This window comes from Antechinus flavipes, chromosome 3, assembly GCF_016432865.1.
Source record: "Antechinus flavipes isolate AdamAnt ecotype Samford, QLD, Australia chromosome 3, AdamAnt_v2, whole genome shotgun sequence".
NCBI lineage: Eukaryota > Metazoa > Chordata > Mammalia > Dasyuromorphia > Dasyuridae > Antechinus > Antechinus flavipes.
Window position 1 is genome coordinate 364,901,304 of NC_067400.1, and position 20,886 is coordinate 364,922,189.

At 30.6% G+C, this 20,886-nt stretch overlaps 1 protein-coding gene across 3 annotated transcripts in view; it reads left to right on the forward strand.

Moving 5' to 3' along the window:
• The window catches only part of SPOPL (speckle type BTB/POZ protein like), a 105,192-nt gene that overhangs the window by 69,541 nt on the left and 14,765 nt on the right, over nt 1–20,886 (forward strand). For all 3 annotated transcript variants that reach the window (XR_007951956.1, XR_007951955.1, XM_051985809.1), the window contains exons 2-8: nt 1,631–1,766; nt 2,143–2,264; nt 2,481–2,632; nt 8,991–9,118; nt 14,918–15,095; nt 15,176–15,231; nt 19,152–19,274. Coding sequence is in view for 1 of the 3 variants with exons in the window: in XM_051985809.1 (XP_051841769.1) it covers nt 1,683–1,766; nt 2,143–2,264; nt 2,481–2,632; nt 8,991–9,118; nt 14,918–15,095; nt 15,176–15,231; nt 19,152–19,274 (843 nt within the window). In the remaining 2 variants the exon portion in view is untranslated. The remainder of the gene's footprint in view (nt 1–1,630; nt 1,767–2,142; nt 2,265–2,480; nt 2,633–8,990; nt 9,119–14,917; nt 15,096–15,175; nt 15,232–19,151; nt 19,275–20,886) is intronic.

Here is a 20,886-nt window from a genome sequence, read left to right on the forward strand (position 1 = left end):
TCTTTGTCTTCTGAATATAGTCCCTTTGAGGAACTCAGTAATGATCTATTATGAAACTTAACTATCCTATATGTTTTAATTCATCCTTTTTATTTGTTCTGTCTCCCCATCTAGATTATAAATTCTTTGAGAATACTACTTTAAACAAGTAAATGACTATTATTTTTATAAGTAATTTTATTTTATAAGTTGACAGATAATAGCTATATACTCAGATATGATTTGGAGATTATTTATTGCTTTTCATTATTCTTTACTCAACTAGCTTATTTCCTTAGTACATGTGGTTATTCTTAGTTAACTGCTGATACTTTTAATTTTTTGTCTTAATTTCAGTGCTCAAGTCTTATTTGGAGTATGAATGAAAATTAAAAAAGATTCTCAGCTTCATTTGTAGGAGCATAATGTGTGGGATGGGGTGCTAGATGACACCCTTTACCTAGATTGACTACTCAGAGGCATCTTCAGATACAAACAGGAAGCATTTATTCAGTTCTTGCAAGGAAGAGGTCCATGCATACCAGCTGAGCAGCCCAGCATGGTGTGTGGTCCTGGGAGGGAAACAGGAAGTGAATTACATAGCAAAAGACTTGGATTCATTGGATAGATTGAAAAGGAAGTAACCATTGACCAATGATCAGCAAGGTTGTCTACTTCCTGTGGGACATGTAACTTCCTGAATCTTACACCTACGGTCTGACCATTTCTGCCCTACAGCCCTCTGGGAATAGGGATCACGTGACTTCCTGAAACTTAGGCCTAAGGTCTGACCCACTCCATCTCATAGACTTTTTGAGAAATCTTCACTTTGTCCCATTCAGGAGTATTTCTTTACCTTGAACTACCCCTTATAAAAATATAGCAATTTTAAAGACAAAAAACAAACAAACAAACAAAAAAAAAACAGTTAAGTGACTAATATATTGAAAAAGTCTGAAAATGCATGTGCCTTACTTGTGGATGTGCCACATCTGCAAAGGGGAGTAGCAAGGCCTTATTTTATATATATATATATATCTTTTGATCCTTGCTTGTTCTAAATATCACATTAACTTTTGATTTTTCAGCATGTGCTTTTTCTTTCTGTTTACATTATTACAGTTGTATTTTTTCTTGTGTGCTTTTTTCACTGTATCAGTTTACATAGATCTTTTCCATATTATTCTATATTTAACTCATTCATCATTTCTTATAGCACAGTATTGATTACATTATATTAATGTATTGAAATTTGTGTAGCTAGAGACAGGATAAATAAAAAGAATGAATTGACACATATAACACATTTAAGTTAAATAATAGATCATTACTGAGTCCCTCAAGGGGCTTTGTCAGAAGACAAAGCAGTGAATTCTAAGTATGATTTCTGAGGGGAAGGGAAAGGTAAGCAATCAAAGCCCAGATCATTTTAAGAGTTGATTACTTACAAGAATTGGGAATTCAATAATAAAAAAAAAAGATTCCATTTACCATAACATTGTTTATTGAAATCTATACAAGTAAAATATTCTCCAGGCTGAAAATCAGTTAAAAGGATAATGGGCATCTGCTGTATTTCCATTCTTTGCTTATTTGTTGTCTTAGTTAATAAACTTTTGAATAAGCTGACATAAACCTATTTTATTTACAGGTAAAGTACTGAAGTATAGATTACTGACCTGATAATAAAAGCCTGTAATAAAATGGCAATGTCTAGGGTACCCACCCCACCTCCACCTGGAGAGATGACCTGTGGCCCTATAGCTGAAAGTTGGTGTTATACACAGGCAAGTACACTTTCATAAATATCTTAATTTAAGCTTTAAAATAATAATATAACTGACTTTTGAAAAGACCACTCTGAACATTTTCTAAATAGTTTTTAGAATTTTGCTAATTTTCTGGGGGAGAGGTAAAATATATAGTGGGTTAGGAAATTTGGCAAGCCTGTATGAAGTCCTTTCTCTTATCAATCTTAATTTCTATTAGATGTGTAGGTTGCAGAGAATGTATAGATATGTATTGGTAGAAGGAGTTATTATGATCTCTCTATGACATGACAGATCTAAGTCTTCTCCAACCCTCCCATTTTAAAAGCTCTGTAACGTTGTATGAAAAGTGCAGGAAAAAGCTTACAAATGTAATTTTTTTTTAATCTTTTAGGTTAAAGTAGTAAAATTTTCCTACATGTGGACCATTAATAACTTCAGCTTTTGTAGAGAAGAAATGGGTGAAGTTTTAAAAAGTTCTACATTTTCATCAGGCCCAAATGATAAAATGAAATGGTAAGACTTTGTCATAAATTACTTTATATTGCTAATTTTTATTTTCTAGTAGGCATCAGTAAGGAATTGAATAAGTCATCCATGGTACTGTGGAAAAATTAAAGGACTGTGAATGACTTAGTAGAGATGTCATTTAAATGATATTTTCATTGTAGCTCACTTTAAAATAAAGTTTTAAACTCTTACATTTCTCCATATGAACTTGTTTTATTTTAGGTGCCTGAGAGTAAATCCAAAGGGATTAGATGATGAAAGTAAAGACTACTTGTCCTTATATTTGCTTTTAGTCAGCTGCCCCAAAAGTGAAGTTCGAGCAAAATTCAAATTTTCCCTTCTAAATGCTAAAAGGGAAGAAACAAAAGCAATGGGTAAGTGATTTTTACAGAGAGTAACATAAGGAAATCCCTATGTTAATTAAATTGAATCCCATTGTCACTCTTGTATTTTTCCTACTTCCCCTGACTTTGAGTCCCTTATCATCTTTTCAAACCTTTCTCAGCACCACTGAAACAAAAAAACAAAGACAACAAGGTTTTGGGTTTTTTTTTTTTGTTGTTGTTGTTGTTTTGTTTTGTTTTGTTTATTTAAGATTAGGTTTAGGTGATAGCAAAAAATTGTGAGTTGATAACATATCAAGCTATTTGTAATTGGCTAATGCTTTAAAAGTACACATCACATGCTCACCTGCACATCTTTCTAAAATGTGAGACATAATAGGAATTCAAAGGCTTTCTAGTTTAACCTTTATTTAAAAATCTCTTCCATAGTATTTTCAGTAAAATGTCATTTTACTCTTCCCATGAGATCTCAAGTGAAGGGAGCCATTTATAGTTTTGAATAACTATCATTATAAGGTATTCCTTCCTTATGTGGTGCCTAAATTTTCCACTTTGTAACTATCACCAAATAGTTAGGCCCTTGGGGCCAAATAGTCTAATTCCTTTTCCACGTGATCATCCTTTCTTTAATTGCTTGAACACAGATATCATCTACTTCCAATCAGTACTCCCTGTGTTTTTATGAAGTTGATTTAAAAAAAAAAATTCAGTTGGAGAATTTTGAAATATTACCTTGTATTTTATTATCTTCAGTTTAGCGTTATTGTTCAATTTTTTTCCTGTAAAATATCTAATATATTAGTTATCCTCCTTATAACTTAACCTATTTAGTAAACTTGTAGTTGACAATCTGTGCATAAAAGGCATTTTTAAAAATCTTTATAGCATATGGTAAATAAAGAAGAGCTCCTTTGTACTCAACCACTTAAAACCACCTCCTAAATTGACCTTGACTCAAATGTCTACTCTTTGGGTAAAATTATTCACTTAGTTTAGAATCCACTCTAATGTTCTTCTCCTTATTTTTATAAGAATCAACTTGGACTGTCTCAGATGCTTTGGCTAGCATATAGGTAAATTATCCCTGCAGGATTTCATCTAGTCTTTTCAAAAAAGATGGATCTCTACAATTTCTTTTAGTTGAGACCGTACAAGTTCCTTATCACCTTTTTATCAAGATAAGCAGCTAAGTAACAGGGGATAAAGAGCAGTTGTGGTCCTGAACTTGGAAAGACCTGGATTAAAATGTGGCCATAGATACTTACTAGTTAATTAGTCAAATCACTTAACTTCATTTACTTTAGTTCGTCAGCTGCAAAATAAAGATAGTAATAATGGCACCTACCTATTAACATTATTGTGAAGATCAAATGAGATATTTGTGAAATACTTAGTGCCCAGTGCCTGGCACAGGTATGTTGGTATATAGATACTTATTTCCTTTCCCTATCTCCTCTTAAGAAAATATCATGTAATTTTACCCAAGGTTTAATTTAAATTCATTGTCTCATAATATGCATATTCCAGTCTCTTTCCTTTTTTGAAAATCAAAATATTTTTTGCCCATTTCTACTACCTCTCTCATTTTCCTCTATCTTTAAGATATTATTGATGCCCCGAACCATCATAGATATACATTTTGTTATCCTGGGATGTAGTTTGTTTGGGCTTGGTGACTTGAACTTATAACTTATTTAAGTTATTTGCATATCTTGTGTTTCATATTCCTTTAGCTACTCCTAATCTTTCTAGTTCAAATATCATTCTCTTTGGAAGGGGGAACAACAGAAGCAAAATGAGTATTGAATAGTTTCTCTTTTTTTAATCATTATTATAGTCTTTTATATCCTAAAATTTTTGTTTGGTTAGTGCTCATCTCCTGAAAAGTTACCATTAGGCATAGATTTCCCATTATTATATTCTGAGTACTATAAATAACTGAATTACCTGGAAAAGTAAAGCAAATCATTTACCCAAGAGAAGAATAAATTATTCAGATGGTTTGTTGTCCTTTTTTTTTTTTTTTTTTTTTTTTAAATCATCAGTTGTTTGAGCAAACACAGTTAAACTAGAAAGATTTGGATATTTTTTGTTATTTTCTCTGTTCTTCTAGTCATTTACTTTGTCTTATTACTAAAACAGGATTACTCTAGCAACACCTGTAATACTGAAGTCCATAATTTCATAAAGATAGGTGAGAAGTGCATTGCATATGAAGTAATAAAAAAAAAAACCTTTATGTAGTGTATAAGTGTAATAGACTTAATAGTGCTTAATGGTGTAATAGAGCTTATTTTTGTGCTTAATATATTCAGTATTTTTAGGATTAATGCTGAAATTTACAATCACTTAATTGGAGTATCTTCCAAACCTAAACATTATATTTTTCTTAAGTATTTCTTTACATAAAAAGGACATTTTTGTATATGTAATAGTAGATCATAAAAATAATATTGCTAGTTTTCTGTTTTTCACATTATATTTAATATTTTAAATTAGATTATGTAAGAATGAGTTATTTAATTGTTTTTCTGTCAAATGGGGAAATACAAATAGAAAAATTCTTCCCATTATCAAAGTTTACATATTAAAATATTTAAGCATAAATTCTGTTATAATTTATCCATTTTATTATCTCAGTATGCTGAATGTTGAAAAGTTTTCTAAAGAATATTTTTCTTGTTCAAAACTCACACCCAGTGGATTTTGTTGTATCATTTCTCAAATACTCTCTGACTGTGAAGATCAGTACCCATCCTATGTGACTCATGTCCTTTTGAACTTTGCTACAAAAGGTTCATCTAACAGTGGCTTTCTCATTTTCTCCTGACAGATTAAAATCATTGGTGTGGTGGGTTGTTGACCTGCCATTGTTTGTCCTTACCATTTGACTAATCTTCTATTCTGTCATATAGTTCCTTAATATTGTATTTCATTCTGGTTTTTCAAAGTTACTTCTTGAATATACTACTATTTTTTCATTCCGACCATATGCCTTTTTACTATCCTCTATGTGACACCCATCTACAGTTCTTCATAGACAGTGACCTTTTCCTTGCCTCTTATATCTCATTGCTATATAGGAGGGCTGGCAATATGTTTGTATTGAAAAGATGGGTTTATACTTTTACAGGAACTTGTTGTTAGCAAGATGGTCTTAATAATTCTCTAAAAGCAATTCGGTATGCTCTCATCTAGTATATTGGAGGGAATATTGGACCCAGAATCAATAAGACCTGAATTCATATCTTTTGTGAGTTTATTAGAAGGTTTTTCAATAGTGTTGTTTTTGTCAATAACATATTTCAAGGAATTCTAATTAATCTTGTATGAATAGTAGGAGACATTTTATTATAAAGATGATGTTTTGTCCACAAAGTCAAATCTTTTTTATAATCAACAAATGGTAAGCATGATATTTTGTATTCTTTGTATCTTTCTCATCATTTACAAGAGATGGTAAAGATGTGGTCTGTTATTGAATCATGTTTTCAAAAGCTTAATTGTTTCTTATTTAATGCCCTCATTGAAAGATACTATCAATTCTTATATAGCCAACTTTCATCAAGATTTTGTTTACATGATAGAATAGTTATATATATAGGTCAGTGGTTAATGAAATCCTCTCATTGATTTTTTTTTTGGGCAGAGGGAGATATTAACAAGTTTTAAGGATTTTTCAATTCCTCAGTTATCTTCCTTTTCGTTCTTTGGTATAACGATTGTATAATCTTCCAGATAGATCTTCTCTATGTATTATTGCCATAGGGATTGTATGTTAGGGTCTAAGTTTGATATTTCCACTATTCATAAAGGAGAAATGAAGTGCTGCAATGTTCTTTACCCTCCTCCCCCCATTTTGTGGGTGTGTGTTGATAATTTTACTAGAGTGCCCTTGTAATGACTTTGTCTATTTGGATATTGTGCCATATTTTATTTAAACTGGTTTTGTTTACTACTTCTCTCTATTTTATGAGACAATATTCTTTGTAATTGTCCATTTTTCTTTTTCGTTATATTTTATAGATGAACTCATATTTAGATCTGGTATTGTCATTTGCAGCCATTTTTCTCCATTTGATAAGAAAATTAGATTTTGTTGATTTAGGTGGTTTTTTTTTAAAGCAATTACTCTATGAGCATTGATATATATTGGTTTAATATCTTGATTAAATTGTTATAAATAATGTCAATGTAATTTCTGTTGTCCCTTTCTTATTTTTCATTTTTAGGAGCTTAAATAATTCTGGGTTAAATTTTCTTAGTTGCATACTATGTCTTTTCCTTATTTCCTTTTTATAAATTCTGATCTTCAGTTTATTGAATTGATGGTTCACTTTGCCTACGTAATCAGCTGTAAGATAACTCCTAAGTGTTCTGTCTATTAAAAAGTTTTTGGTCTCATTCTTTGTTCCTACTTTTTGAGAAAGTGTTCATCACATGAAGCTATTTAAGTTTTTTTAGTAAAATACAAATTTTTTTCCTCTTATTTCCTTCTTTTAAATTATATTTTGCCACTTATTATTCCCCATCCCAATTTTTCCCTACTTTTTTTTCACTAAGTATTAGAAAGTATGTTGATTTGACTTTAGGAAATAGTCTTATCAGATACTTCATAGAATAGTAGGACCACCTTAGCCATAATAACTAATGTTTATTATTTTTTTAAAGCTGTAGTTATTTTCACGATTTTTTTTTTTGCTAATGCTTAATTAGCATTAGTCTTTCATTTTAATTTATTTTTATTTTCCCCAGTTACACGTAAAAATATTTAAAAGTAATATTTCTTCATAAATCATGTTTGGAGAGAAATCAGAACAAAAAGAAAAAAAAAATCATGAAGGAAAAAAACTGAAGAAAAAGGGGGAGGGGAGGAGTGAAACATAGCATGTGTTGATTTACATTTAAAAGTCTCCATGGTTGTCTCTAGTTGTGATGGCATTTTCTATCTAAAGTTTATTGGGATTGCCTTGGAATCACTGAACCACTGAGAACCAAATCTATCACAGTCAATCATTGCATAATACTACTATTACTGTGTGCAGTGTATTCCTGGTTTTGCTTGTTTTGCCCAGCATTTAGTTCATGTACATCTTTATAGGCCTTTCTAAAATCAGCTTGTTCATCATTTTTTATAGAATAATAATATTCCATTACTTTCATATACCATAACTTATTCAGCCATTCCCCAACTGATGGTCTTTTATTAATTTTCCAATTCTTTGCCACACAAAAAGAGTTGTTACAAACATTTTTGTAGCTGTGGGTTCTTTACCCTCTTAGGATTTCTTTGGGATACTGACCCAGTAGTGTCATTTCTGATTCAAAGGGTATGCACAATTTTATAATCCTTTGGACATTTACCATCAGTCTTGAAATAAACTGTAAGTGAATGTCTCAAAAAGTAGTATATCTTGTAACTTTTGTGTGTTTGTAATAAACCTCTGCCAACTCCTTTGCTCCTTGATTTTTCCATTTACCTGCAACTTTCTTAAGTAGAATGTCAGTTTTACTTGGTTTACTCTTTTTGTTATTAAATAAGGATCGCAGATTTGGAATGCCAGCCATGAAATTAAAGTTTGTTCATGGTTTAAAAATACTTAGCATTCTTGGCTCCCCCCTTTCTTACTGTCATTACTTAGAAGGTGACCACACAAGAGTAGAGATCATTTTTTTATTTAGAATTAGTTTCATGAACTGTCATGTCAAAAACATTTCATCACCAGACTTCATAATTCATAATTAATCACTCTGATCTTCAGAAAATAGACACCTATTCCCAGAGCCATACCTAATACATACTTCACAAATTTTGTATGGTATTTAAAATAGCAGTATCAATAAATTTTATTTTGGGCTAAGATTCAGGAAATTGAAAGGTAAATGATGAAGACACTTCAGCTTTCTGGGAATGGCCAAGGTTCATAACATTTGATGGGATCCCAATGCTTGAAATTCTAGAAATTTATGAGGTAATGGTATAATAGACATTGTAGAAAAATATTACTCAATGTATTTCTGAGTAGTGTTAAATACTGATAAACATGTGCTGATGTGTTATTATTGTATGTTTTTATCCTATATAGTGTTAAATTTGTTCTTTGTAGTCTCATACTTTATTTCATTCTTTTTGCTCAATACGGTCTGTTTATGATGGAAACCAAAGAGTCCTGGATTTGATATGCATACATATGTTCATATGCTAAAATGACAATGAAGATGCATTTGCCCTTTTTGACAATTTTAAAGAATTGACCTACATAACTTTGAAATTTTCAATATGATTGTCCAGTTATATTTATAGATTTCATGTAGCCACATTATCATTAAGAATAACTTTGTTTGTGAAGCCTGAATTTTTTTTTTTTTTTATTCCTTTCTCCACTAGAAAGCCAAAGAGCATATCGATTTGTACAAGGGAAGGACTGGGGATTTAAAAAATTCATTAGGAGAGATTTTTTGCTTGATGAAGCTAATGGTCTTTTACCAGATGACAAACTTACGTTGTTTTGTGAGGTAGGTACATTTTTCAGTTTCACAAAATTGTGACTGAATTTTGTAATTTACAAAAAAAAAAATAATGAAAATCACAAACTGATGTTGAAATATTAAAATGTAAAAATGCAGTTGATGCAGTTAATTTATTTGTAAATGAGCACTCAGAGAAAATTGAAATAATGTTTTATCTGTCATTGTCTTCTTTTTGAGTAAACCTTGTTTTACATGGTTAGTATCCTCTGTTGTATTTCTTATGGAATTTTAATATTAGTTGTTAATATTTATATTAATTTTTATAATTCCAACCCTGTGAAGTAGGTAGTACAAGTATTCACATTTCAGGAGATTTGAAGTTAAGGGATTACATGACTATTTTGCACTTGTACAGTTAGTATGATGTTGATTACATGCATTGTTTTTTATATATTTATATCAAAAAAGTTAAAAAAGAATTTTTGGAGTATAATTTAATAATTTAGAAAAGCATCTAACTTGAGAATGTTCAAACAACTTGTCACAAAAATATTAGGTGTTTGTTCTTGAGAGAATTTTAGAGCTCAGGTACCCAGCTCTATAACTAGTATCACAAGATAAATGTCAACTGACCAAAAAAACTTCCTAATTTTACTTTTAAATAATTTTTCATCCTACTATCTCTTTTCTTTGCCTTATTTATACATACACATAAAGACACACATATACACATGCTGTATCAATTTATACAGGTTGGTATTATGAGGGATTCTTAAATTATAGTTTCTCTAGTGATATGTACATGAAGTCATAAAAAACTAGAAAAAATAGCACTACTGCTAATATTTAAACTTATATTTTACATTTCTCTCAGTTTGGAACTTTCAGTTGTTATTCTGTAGACTTGGTGTTGCTTAGTTAATTACTTTTTATATTTTTAAACAATTGATTTCTCTCCCTGTATTAGAAGGTTCTTGTCAGAGAAGTTGAATGAAATACTTAACTTTCTTACTAAAATGTTTGTAACTTTTAAAAAGTTGTGTTAAAATTTTAATCAGCAAATTAGGGGGTAATCTTGTATGTTCAGTATTATATACTGACAAGTTATATTTTTTGTGGACCAATTAATTATTTAGAAGATTCATAGATGCTAACAATAATTTAACTTAAATCTCTGCATTTTTAATATATGTAAAATTTTCTTCACAAGATTACAACATAATTAAATGTCATTATGTTGTATCAGAGGAATAATTGAAATGTGCCTCCTGAGAATACATAGTACAAATATAGTGCATCTTATTTTCACTTAGACAAGTTAAATTAACTGTATGATGAATTTGTTATGAATACAATTATTTGGTTGATAAAGCAAATATAACAAGTGTCTTGTGGTTCTTCAGGGCTCATCACAGGATCATTCTTAAGTTTAATTTAATTTCACATAATTTGAGCATTTGCTGCTTGTGGCTATTATTCAATTAATATAAAAGGGTTTTTTAAAGTATTTTAAGCATTTTTAATATAGTATATTCTCACTTATGCTTTAGTTATGTTGAATTGTTTAAGTTACTATATTAAGAAATATTTTTATAACTTGTTTTCTATAAAATTTATTTGTTAATTTTATGAATCAAAATGCATTTCTAAATATTTTGGAATACTTGAAAATCCAGAAATTCAGAATTAAGGCTGTAATTAAAATTTAAATTATTTTTTTAACTATATATTTTTTTTGGGGGGGAACAGGTTTCTTTCTGTAATATATTATTAGCCCTTTTCTAAAAGACCCACTTTCATGTTAATTTATATTGATTTATATATTGACAACAATTAGATTCAGCTTTTTTGAGTCCTCAAAAACTTAACATTCTTTAATTATTTTGTACATGTGTGGATAGGATGTCCCTGAAGTAGTTATAGCGTTATATTAGTTATAGATAAGGTAAAGAAAAGTATATATAAACAATTTTTAATGCCCTCCTACCAAAACATATCCTCATCTTTTATCTAGCCCAGTCTCACTGATGCGACTTCCTTCCACAGCATCATCAGCACTGCTTGCAGAAGAGGAGGAAGCGTTGCACAGAGCCAACATAGAGAACTGCCTCCTCCCCCTCCCCTGCAAGTGGTGCTGTAGGCAGGTAAGGCAGTTTGGTGCTATTCTCTTTGTATAAATTATAACCTGGCCTGCAAATTACATATTTCACTGTAGTGACCAGGAAGAAAACACAGGCAAGTTGATTTTTTTTTTTTTTTTAAGTATGAATGGCAATATGAAATTATTTTGGAAAAAGTATTTGAGGAAGCAGTAGGAGCAAGATTGGCTTATGAGTCAAAGATTGGCTTAACCAATCTTCCCACACACAACATTGCACTCTGAAGCCCAACGTATTTGCAAATTCCCCTAGAATTCCGGTAACATTTAGATTGGCCCTAGCCTGGTATGTGGCACTAAATTGACAAGAGCCAGATAAAGAAGAGGACATCTTGGAGAAAATGGACCTTGAACTACATGAAGTGGTACCATGTAGCCCTGACTTTTTAGCTTAGTTAGTATTCCCCCCTAAAAGCTGGGTTGGTTTTGAGGATTTACTTCTCATTTCCCGGATCTGAGTGGCATTAAGTCCCAGCAGCTTAACTTTTTTAAGGAATTGCAAGATTGACCCAGATTTACTCAACAGATGGCTGACATAAGGCCAACTTACACCTAGAGAATAGACTGCCTTTCTGCTCTCCTTTAGATTACATTTTGTGGGTCTGGCTCAAAAAGTGGACCATCTCTTATATTTGAGGAAAGGAATGGTGAGTTTTTATGATTATATTTACCCTTTTCATTTACCTTTTTTAGATGTGACATGTTTACCTCAAAATTTCACCTTATCAGCCTTATTTCTGAATTTCTAATTCTGAGTTTAAATCAGAAACATTTGCAATTATATTTATGTACTCTCATTATTTTAAATATAGTTAAATGATTTAATTTTGTCACTTTCCTGTTATGACCATAACTACTAACTTTAGCTGCCTATAAACTTTAGCTAAATTATTCTTTGTCACCACATTTACAAAATATTCCCCAAATTATTTTGTAATATAGAAAGTTGGTTAAAATTCTTGGTAGCCATATTGCTGCAATAAACTTATTCATGGTCTAGAATATTTTAAATTATGGCAGAATAGTATGTTTCGTTCATGATTATGATTCTTTATTTTTGATTTTCCCAAAGATATTCAAATCATTTTCTTCCTACCACTTTTCCCCCTACTCTTTATTCTGAATATGCACTTAAATTTGAATGTAGGCAGAAGTTAAACTACCTAAGAAGTCTTTACTCTTAGGCTAACTTTAATAATTGTCATCAAAATCATAACCATTTGAAAATAGTATTAGTTTTTAAAAATAGTTACCTCTGAAAATTATGTAGTTCCAATCTATACCCTCAAAAGAATTGTAATCTCTTTGAGTATGGACTGTTGTGGACTAATAAAAACCTCTGCATTTATTTGACTGTGTGAAAAGATAAAGGAGAAAGTGAAAAAAATTAATATAAAATTGGATTATAAAAATCATTGGCAAATAGATGTCAGTGAGAAGTGAATGATTGGGATTATATAGTCAAATGGAATTAGAAACCATAATAAACATCCTTTTTAAAAAGTTAATTATAAGCATTCTTAATCTTGAGGTAAGTCAAGAATAAAACAGCTTTATGATCAGTCTAGACAAAACTTCTTGGAAAAAGATCAATGATAGAGAAATTTGGCGTTTAATGGGACAGAAGAACTCTTATCTATGGAATTATGAAATATAACAATATATTGAATTCAGTCACAGAATTGTTTCTATAGTTATGTGATTTTTCATTTGCTTATTTTCACAAGTTGCTTTCTTAACCATAAGCAAAATATATATTATCCTGAAAATATTTCCTAGACTCTGGATACAGCGAATCTAGTCTGGTAGAAACAACATTGGAAATTGAGACTAATAATATTGTAACCTGGGCAAATATTAATAACTCACCTTTGTATATTGCTGTAAGTTTTCAAAGTGTTTTTCCTCCAAGAAGCCTGTGAGGTATATCTTGGGTTTATATTATCCTCATTTTATAAAGAACTGAAGTTTAGGGAGTTACTAATGTCATCTTATTGGACAGCATATCTATGTTTGCTCAAGACCAGTGCTCTTAAATTATGCAGTTTTATAACCCTTTACAATCTTTAGTCTTTAGTTTCGTTACTTATGAGATTAGGATTGCATCAGATCTCTAAAATTCTTTACCTCTCTGAAGTCTTAATACTATCTTATGTATTTTTCCATGGATGAAGAGAATTAGCACTATATATATAATGATATATAGTTCATTCTCCTTGTTTTGTAGATGAGATTGAGACCAATGGAAGCAAAGTGACTTAATTTAAGTCAATTGAACTGGTTATTAATGTGGCTGGAACTTACAGAAGTCCAGTTCTCCTTAAAGCCCTACTTTATTGGAAAGAAATTAAAAAACAAAAACAAAATTAGATTTTCTGTTTTTCTTAGAGAAAATAGACTTGCATTAAAATTTTTTATCTGCTTATTTTGTTAAGTAGTATACAATTTTATTTTAAAAAAAAGTTTCTTTTATTTCCAGGGCCTGAAAAATCTGTTATATAGAGAACTATGATGACCTTCTCCATGCTTAGTTGGATTCTTTCTTAGACAAGAGGCTGTTGGTTTTTCCAGTTTAATAGCATCTAGAATAGTTTGTACTTTGCTGGGACATTCTAGTATTCTGGATCATTATTTGAAACTTAAATCCACAAGTTTTAATAAGTATAGGGTTTTATATCAGGTTAGGATATATCCACAAAATTTGAATGTCTGTATTCAAACCTTTGTATATAAGCTATATTAAAAAAAAAAAAAGTTACTTTAGAAAAAAGTGCTGACAAATTTGTTTAATTTGCCAATTTCCAAAGTAACTCTTCTATATAAATAAAGTAATGTAGGTAAAAATTCTTAGTAAAACTTAAAATATTGTCAGCTATGTATGTTATACATTTTTGTTAGCCATATGTAGCTATTCTCTTGATAAATGTTGCTTATATGTATATGTATTTAATGTATAAAGCCTACCTAATACACTATATAAAAATGATTAACTCATATTTGAACTTAATTATTGCAGAATTTTAATTTTTAAAATTTTTATTTTTAACAAATTTATATTTTATTTAAATTAAAAAATAAAATTTAAAGTTTAATTAAATTTTAATTTAATGCTTTTCAGTAAATAATATTGCTTTGAGAGATATAATTTACATATCAAATTAATGGGAATTCTGATGAACAAAAAGTTTTAAAATCTTTTTCTTTATATTATCATATAATGTGTCATAATCAAACTGAACTTTTCTGCGTAACTTAAACTGTCTTGTGGATACCAAGATATGGTCTCTTAATACAATAATTAAGGAAATTAGATTATTTTAATTTAATCTAGAATTTAATTGAATGTTCATTTCTTTCTTGAATTATTCTTGTCTTTCTGTTATTTATCCTATATAGAAATGTGTCTTTGTGAACTTTGTTGTTTTTACTACTTTATTCCTTGGACATTTGTTAAGTGCTCAATAATTGCCATATACTGTGTTAAATTTTACTACTTGTAATGTAACTAAAACTTAGTTATGATTGTGTTTAGAAGATAAATAGTTGTTATAGAAAGGTAAAAGAAATTCCATAAATATCTTAAAGACATGAATTGTAATTTTGGTATTATAGCTAATGATCACTAATACTTAGTTGTGATAGTGTTTGTCTTGGTGTGATTTTTTTTTTTTTTTTTTTTTTGGCAGGTAAGCGTGGTCCAAGATTCAGTAAATATATCAGGACAGACTAATACAAATACTTTGAAAGTACCTGAATGTCGACTTGCAGAAGATTTAGGGAATCTCTGGGAAACCACGAGATTTACTGATTGCAGTTTTTTTGTAAGAGGACAAGAATTCAAAGCTCATAAATCTGTTCTTGCAGGTATTTTCTGCTTTTGTATCAAAATGGGTTTATTTTTCTTTCCTAGATGTGAATGCTAAACAATTAATTTTTTGTTACAGCTCGCTCCCTCGTTTTTAATGCAATGTTTGAACATGAAATGGAAGAGAGCAAAAAGGTAAATAAAGGCTTACAGCTTTGTATAAGTTATTTTTTTTTTACATTTTTTAAAAAGTATGTGCATGTTTGAAAAGGGAGAATCCTTTAAATCATTTTAAATGAAACCAGGATGATCTCAAAAATGTTTATTTTAAAAAAAAATCTAACCCCACTTGACAAATTTGTCTAATTTACCAATTTCCAAAGTAACTCTTCTATATAAATAATAACTTATGTAAAAATTCTTGGTAAAACTTAAAATACTATATAAATGTGAGCTGTGTTTAAGAATTTTTGTTAACCATATGTATCTATTCTCTTGAGAAGTTCCTGCATATCAAATATTACTCCCAAAAGATATTGTAGATACATAGTTGGAGACCATCCTCAATAAATTTTGATGGTAACTTATGTAAAGCATTTTGTAAGCTTTAAAACACCATATAAAAATGATGGTAATGATGATTTCCAGTCATTCTTGTGTTTCCTCCAAGGTTTCAGCATAAAGGTAACTATGGGGGGGGGGGGGGAGGGGAGTATTCTCACCCAAATGCTTTGTTAATTGGCAAAAAGAAATCTGTGGAAAGAAAGTCCTGAATTAGGCCTCTGAGATTCAGGAAATTGCATGGGTTTCTCAGACCCTGATTATTTTTACATGTTAATTGAAATCAGAATAGATTCAGAACACCTTTTTGCACTATAGGTTATCTTTCATTCAGTACTCAAAAAAACATTTCTTAATCTATTGTAGTTGCAATAATGTGCTAGCACTGGTTGACAATTCAACTTAGATTTTAAAAGATGGGTAAGAATTAGCAATGGTGGCATTAGGGCATGAGCCTCAACCACACATTTAGGACATTGGATCCCAGAAAGAATCTCGGCTATTAATTGGGCTAGGTATATGAAATGCTTTGCCAAAACTACCAATGAACCTGATTAAAATTACATTGGGAAATGTAATATAAGTTATTTTGTGATTTTCTGAGTCTGTATGCATCCTACAAGAATCCATTTTCATTTGAATTTGATTGCCTTGAGCTAGCCTCATTTGCAAATCTGAAACTGAATGAGAAGCTTCTCTACAACAAACTTGACAAATGATTATATATTATGTACACTTTTCTTGAAGACTCAGCAGAAGAGAACCCCTTATTTTTGAAAGCCAGCTTCAAGTTTTAACATTAGAAAATAACAATAAAGTAAGGTCTCTTGACAATTTGCACCATCATCTCCTGGCAAATGAAGGGAGAAGAAATTGTTGTGTCAGATTTTATATCTTGGGCTCAAAGATTATTGCAGATAAGGATTGCAGCCATGAAATTATTAGACATTTGCTCTTTGGAAAGCTATAGCACATCTGGATAACATATCAAAAAACAGACATCATCTTGCTAACTAAGGTCTGTACAAGTCAAAGCTATGGTTTTCCTGGTAGCATTATCTGCCTTGAGAGTTGAACTATATGAAAGCTGAATATCATAGAATTAACACTTTCAAAATGTAGTGCTAGAGAAAACTTAGGAGAGTCCCTTGGACAGTAAGAAAGTCAAATTTATCAGTACTTAAATTAATTAGGTCTCTTAATTGGAAAGTCAAATATGAAAGCTGACACTTAAGTTCTTTGGCCACATAAGGAGGAGATGGGACTCACTGGAAAAAAGCATCATGTTGAAGAAAGTTGAAGGCAAACAGAAAAGGGATGGCAGAGAATTAGATGGATAGATAGTGTCATGTAAACAAGATCATAAACTTGGACAGATTTCAAGAGGACAGGATGACCTGGAGTGCTTGGTCCCTGGAGTCACAAAGACTTGGACATGACTGAAGAACAACAACCTCCAAACAAAATTCAGTTTATTTTCAAACATCTATTTTTAGTAAATTTTCCTTTATGCCTATTTGCTTCTGAAGGATCTATTCCTATTTTTGAGGAAAAAGCAGTATCTAAGTGGTCTGTCCTTTACATGACACTTTTTCAGATACCTAAAGGACATAATCTAGTTAAACATACTCATTTCCTCAAACCTATCTGCATTTGGATATGCTTTTTGTAATACTTAGAACTCAAGATAATCTAGAGGCAGTCTATGGCAGAGTGACAAGATTGTCAACTTTTTTTTCTTGTTCAGTTCAGTGTAGCAAGCATTTATTAAATGCCTTGTTTATTCCAGGCTTTATGCTAGGAGCTGAGTGGTCAGACAAAAAAGTGGTGATATTAGTTGAGCACACTCAAGGAGGTTTTTTGTTCCCCCTTCACCCCCATTGTGGCAAAGCAAAAAATCCACAGATAAAGAAATACAAAATAATTTCATTTTGTGGTAGGAAGGAGATAATACAGTGTCCTGAATCAAACTAAATATTGTAATAAATTGAAAATTTGTAGATCACCTCACTTATCAAAAAATATTAATATGAATATGGAAAGAATATTCATAAGGATATAGCACTGGTTCCTAGGGACATAGCTCTTCTATTTTCCTTAGTATTGTGCTCAATAATCGAAATGTTTCAAGTTCTAGGAACCTCAGATGGGCTGGACTTTTATACTTAAGTAACCAAGGAGCTACTATAGTATTTTGATCCTTAGGGATTAATAGATCTTGAGGTTTTTGAGGGAAAAAGACTAACCTAACTTCTCATAGAAGTAGTTAATACTTTTTTTTGGGGGGGTGGGGTAGGGTAGGAGAAAAGTTGAAGTTCCCCCAATATGAAAGTGTCCTGTAGGTGACGGCATTTGGGTTGATCGTAAATACAACTAAGAATTCTGAAAGAGGCATGAGTGGAGAAAGGGACACAAAGAGAAATTTGCTTTATTTTAGGAATAAATTGCAGTCTGTTGAAAGGCAGATGGAAGAGAGAATACTTAGGTTGAAGGCACAGCATAGCATGTAGATCAGCTTGACCTACATAAGAACAAGAAATAGAAAATATGTTTGAAATGATAGGGTCACAGATTTTCAAGGGTTCTAAATAGTGAAAAAATTTTTATTTTATCCTAAAAGCAAGAGGATCCACCGAAACTCTTTGTTCAAGAGAATGACACGTTTGTACCTGTATTTTCAGTAATTTGGTGGCTGTGTGGGAGATGGATTTAAGATATATGTGGGTGGGTGGGGGAATTGGAGGCAGTGGAAAATTGTAGAAAGCTATTCCATAAGTGAGAGTTGAGGAGAGGCTGAATTAGAAAGATGGTTCCAGATGAAAAAAAAATTTTGTAAAGGTAGAGTCAAAGGATTCTGGTTAAATGTGTTAACTGTGACAGGTTTGGGAGGATGCTTTACGATTTGAAACTTGGATAAATTAGAAGGATTGTAGTGTCCTTGAGTTAGGAAGTCGGATATGTTTGGGAATGGGAGAAATGAACTTGATTTTGGAGGTATTGACTTTAAGGTACGTATGGTCCATATATACCATATATACTAGGTGGAAATTTCCTTTAGGCAGCTGGTGACAGTGGATGGGAACTTCACTACTACTCACTCTACTAAAAACAGAAACTCTATGATGCTATTTCACTTATTCTATTCCTTATCCCTAAGCAGATTCAGAACCTTTAAGGAGAGACCTAAAAAGCTTTTCTATCCACTCATTTCTCTAAACTATGCAAGTGTATTTTTGTGAGCTTGTAATTAGTAGAAGGATTTTTGAGTTTCTTAGATTTTTAACTCATGAACAAGATAACATTCGAGATTTAACAGCCATACTGACATATTTCTGGTGGACTTTTGTATAATCATGAACCCTTAGATAAGGTTATCTATAGGAAGAAAAATAAAACTGAAGTCTTTTAAATATTTTAAAAACTAAATAGGACTAAAATTCTTAAAATATTGCTTAAGATTTTAAATGCACAGGAGTAGGCTATAGAGGATTCAGTTTGTTTTTTTTTTTTTATTAATTCTGATTCATGTTTTTCTCTTGTATTTTAAATAACAGAATCGAGTAGAAATAAATGATGTAGACCCAGAGGTTTTTAAAGAAATGATGAGATTCATTTATACAGGGAAAGCACCAAACCTAGACAAAATGGCTGACAACTTGTTAGCAGCTGCAGACAAAGTAAGTAATTTGTCTTTAAGAGGCTGAAAAATGTCCTCAAGCTTTATATTTACTTAAAGGTGTCATTGAAAAACCAAAAGCTTTAAATGTCTTGTCATAAAAATCTGTGTTTTTGTAGATAATTCTTGATGATGGTTCTTTTGAAATAATGTCCCAATGGGATAATGTTGAGAAAGGGGTCTTTTGGAAATAAGTCATAAAAATACATTGGAAAAAATTATAGTAAAGCTATTAGCTTTCTGGGAAGAATATTTTGAGGGAGAAATTAGATTGGAAACTAAATAACTTTTAATTGTATTTTTATCCCCTGAATATGCTGCTTTTTAGAATAATCTCTGAAATGTTATATGTATGTGTGTGTGTGTGTATGTGTATATATATATTTAAAACACTTATTAAATCCATTTTTGCAAAGCACTTAATAATATGGCTTTTTAAAAAAATCCAGTTGTATTATATAATATTTGCTTTAGAAATAGCCTTGAAAATGCATATTTATAGAAATAATAATTTATGTTCCAGTTTGGGGAGAGGAGAAAACATAATCTTGAAATGTCATAAAATTTCCAAATTCTTGGTTTGAAAAGAATTATACTTTTTCTTTTTTCATAGCAGAATTTTTATTTATAGTTTCCTTATACTGATGTTAAGAATCATTTTTCATTCTTTAAAGTTTCAACAAATCACTGACTGTAAAGATGAGGTTAATGAATGAGAATAAATAATATAAATAATGCTTATTCTGTACTTGAGTAATACAGGGTTAACTATCTAAAACTACTTTTGTTCAATTACTGGTTATTAACTAATTAACTTAGGAAATATGGTATATTATAGAGAACACTAGAACTGAATTTGAATCTAGGTTTAGCTAATTTCAGGAAGCTAAATTGTTTTAACCTCAGTTTTCTTATTTTTGAAAATGGAAATGAACTAAATTACTATAACAAAAATGTTATAATATGTGAAGTTCCTTATAAATTTTAAAATAATATATTATCTTTGGAGAAACTGTCTGTTAGTTTCAAAGTAACATGTCCTCAGTGTAGGATAGAGCACCAGTCCTGAAGTCAAGAGGACCTGAGTTCAAATCTGGCCTCAAACACTTAACACTTTCTAGCTATGTAACCCTGGGCAAGTCACCTGACCCTAATTGCCTCAGCAAAAAAGTAACCAAATAAATAAATATTAATACTTATGTTTGACAATTTTCATTATTTTAGTATCTGTGCATGAATTAGATTGAAGGCATTCTGCCAAATTAAAGTATTTATGTACACATTATTTTAAAGCTTTAGTTTTAAGTATATTTTTATAAATAAGTTTTATTTCAATAAAAAAGCTGTGAGAAATGTAAGACCTTTGGAAATCAGATTTGCTTACAGTAATTTAAAGGTTTGCATGCATGAATTTGATTCAGACAAATGACCTTATAGAAACAGACAGTTTTTAATCAATACATTAATGTCTCTTTATTTTTAAACTTAGTCAGAGTCGCATATGTATGAATTTAAGGTATCCAGAATTTGACACTTGCGTTGTGCAAGTTATGCCACTAAAAATTTTGCAAAAGTTAGGCATTGTAATATATAACTTAAGTCTACAAATAGAA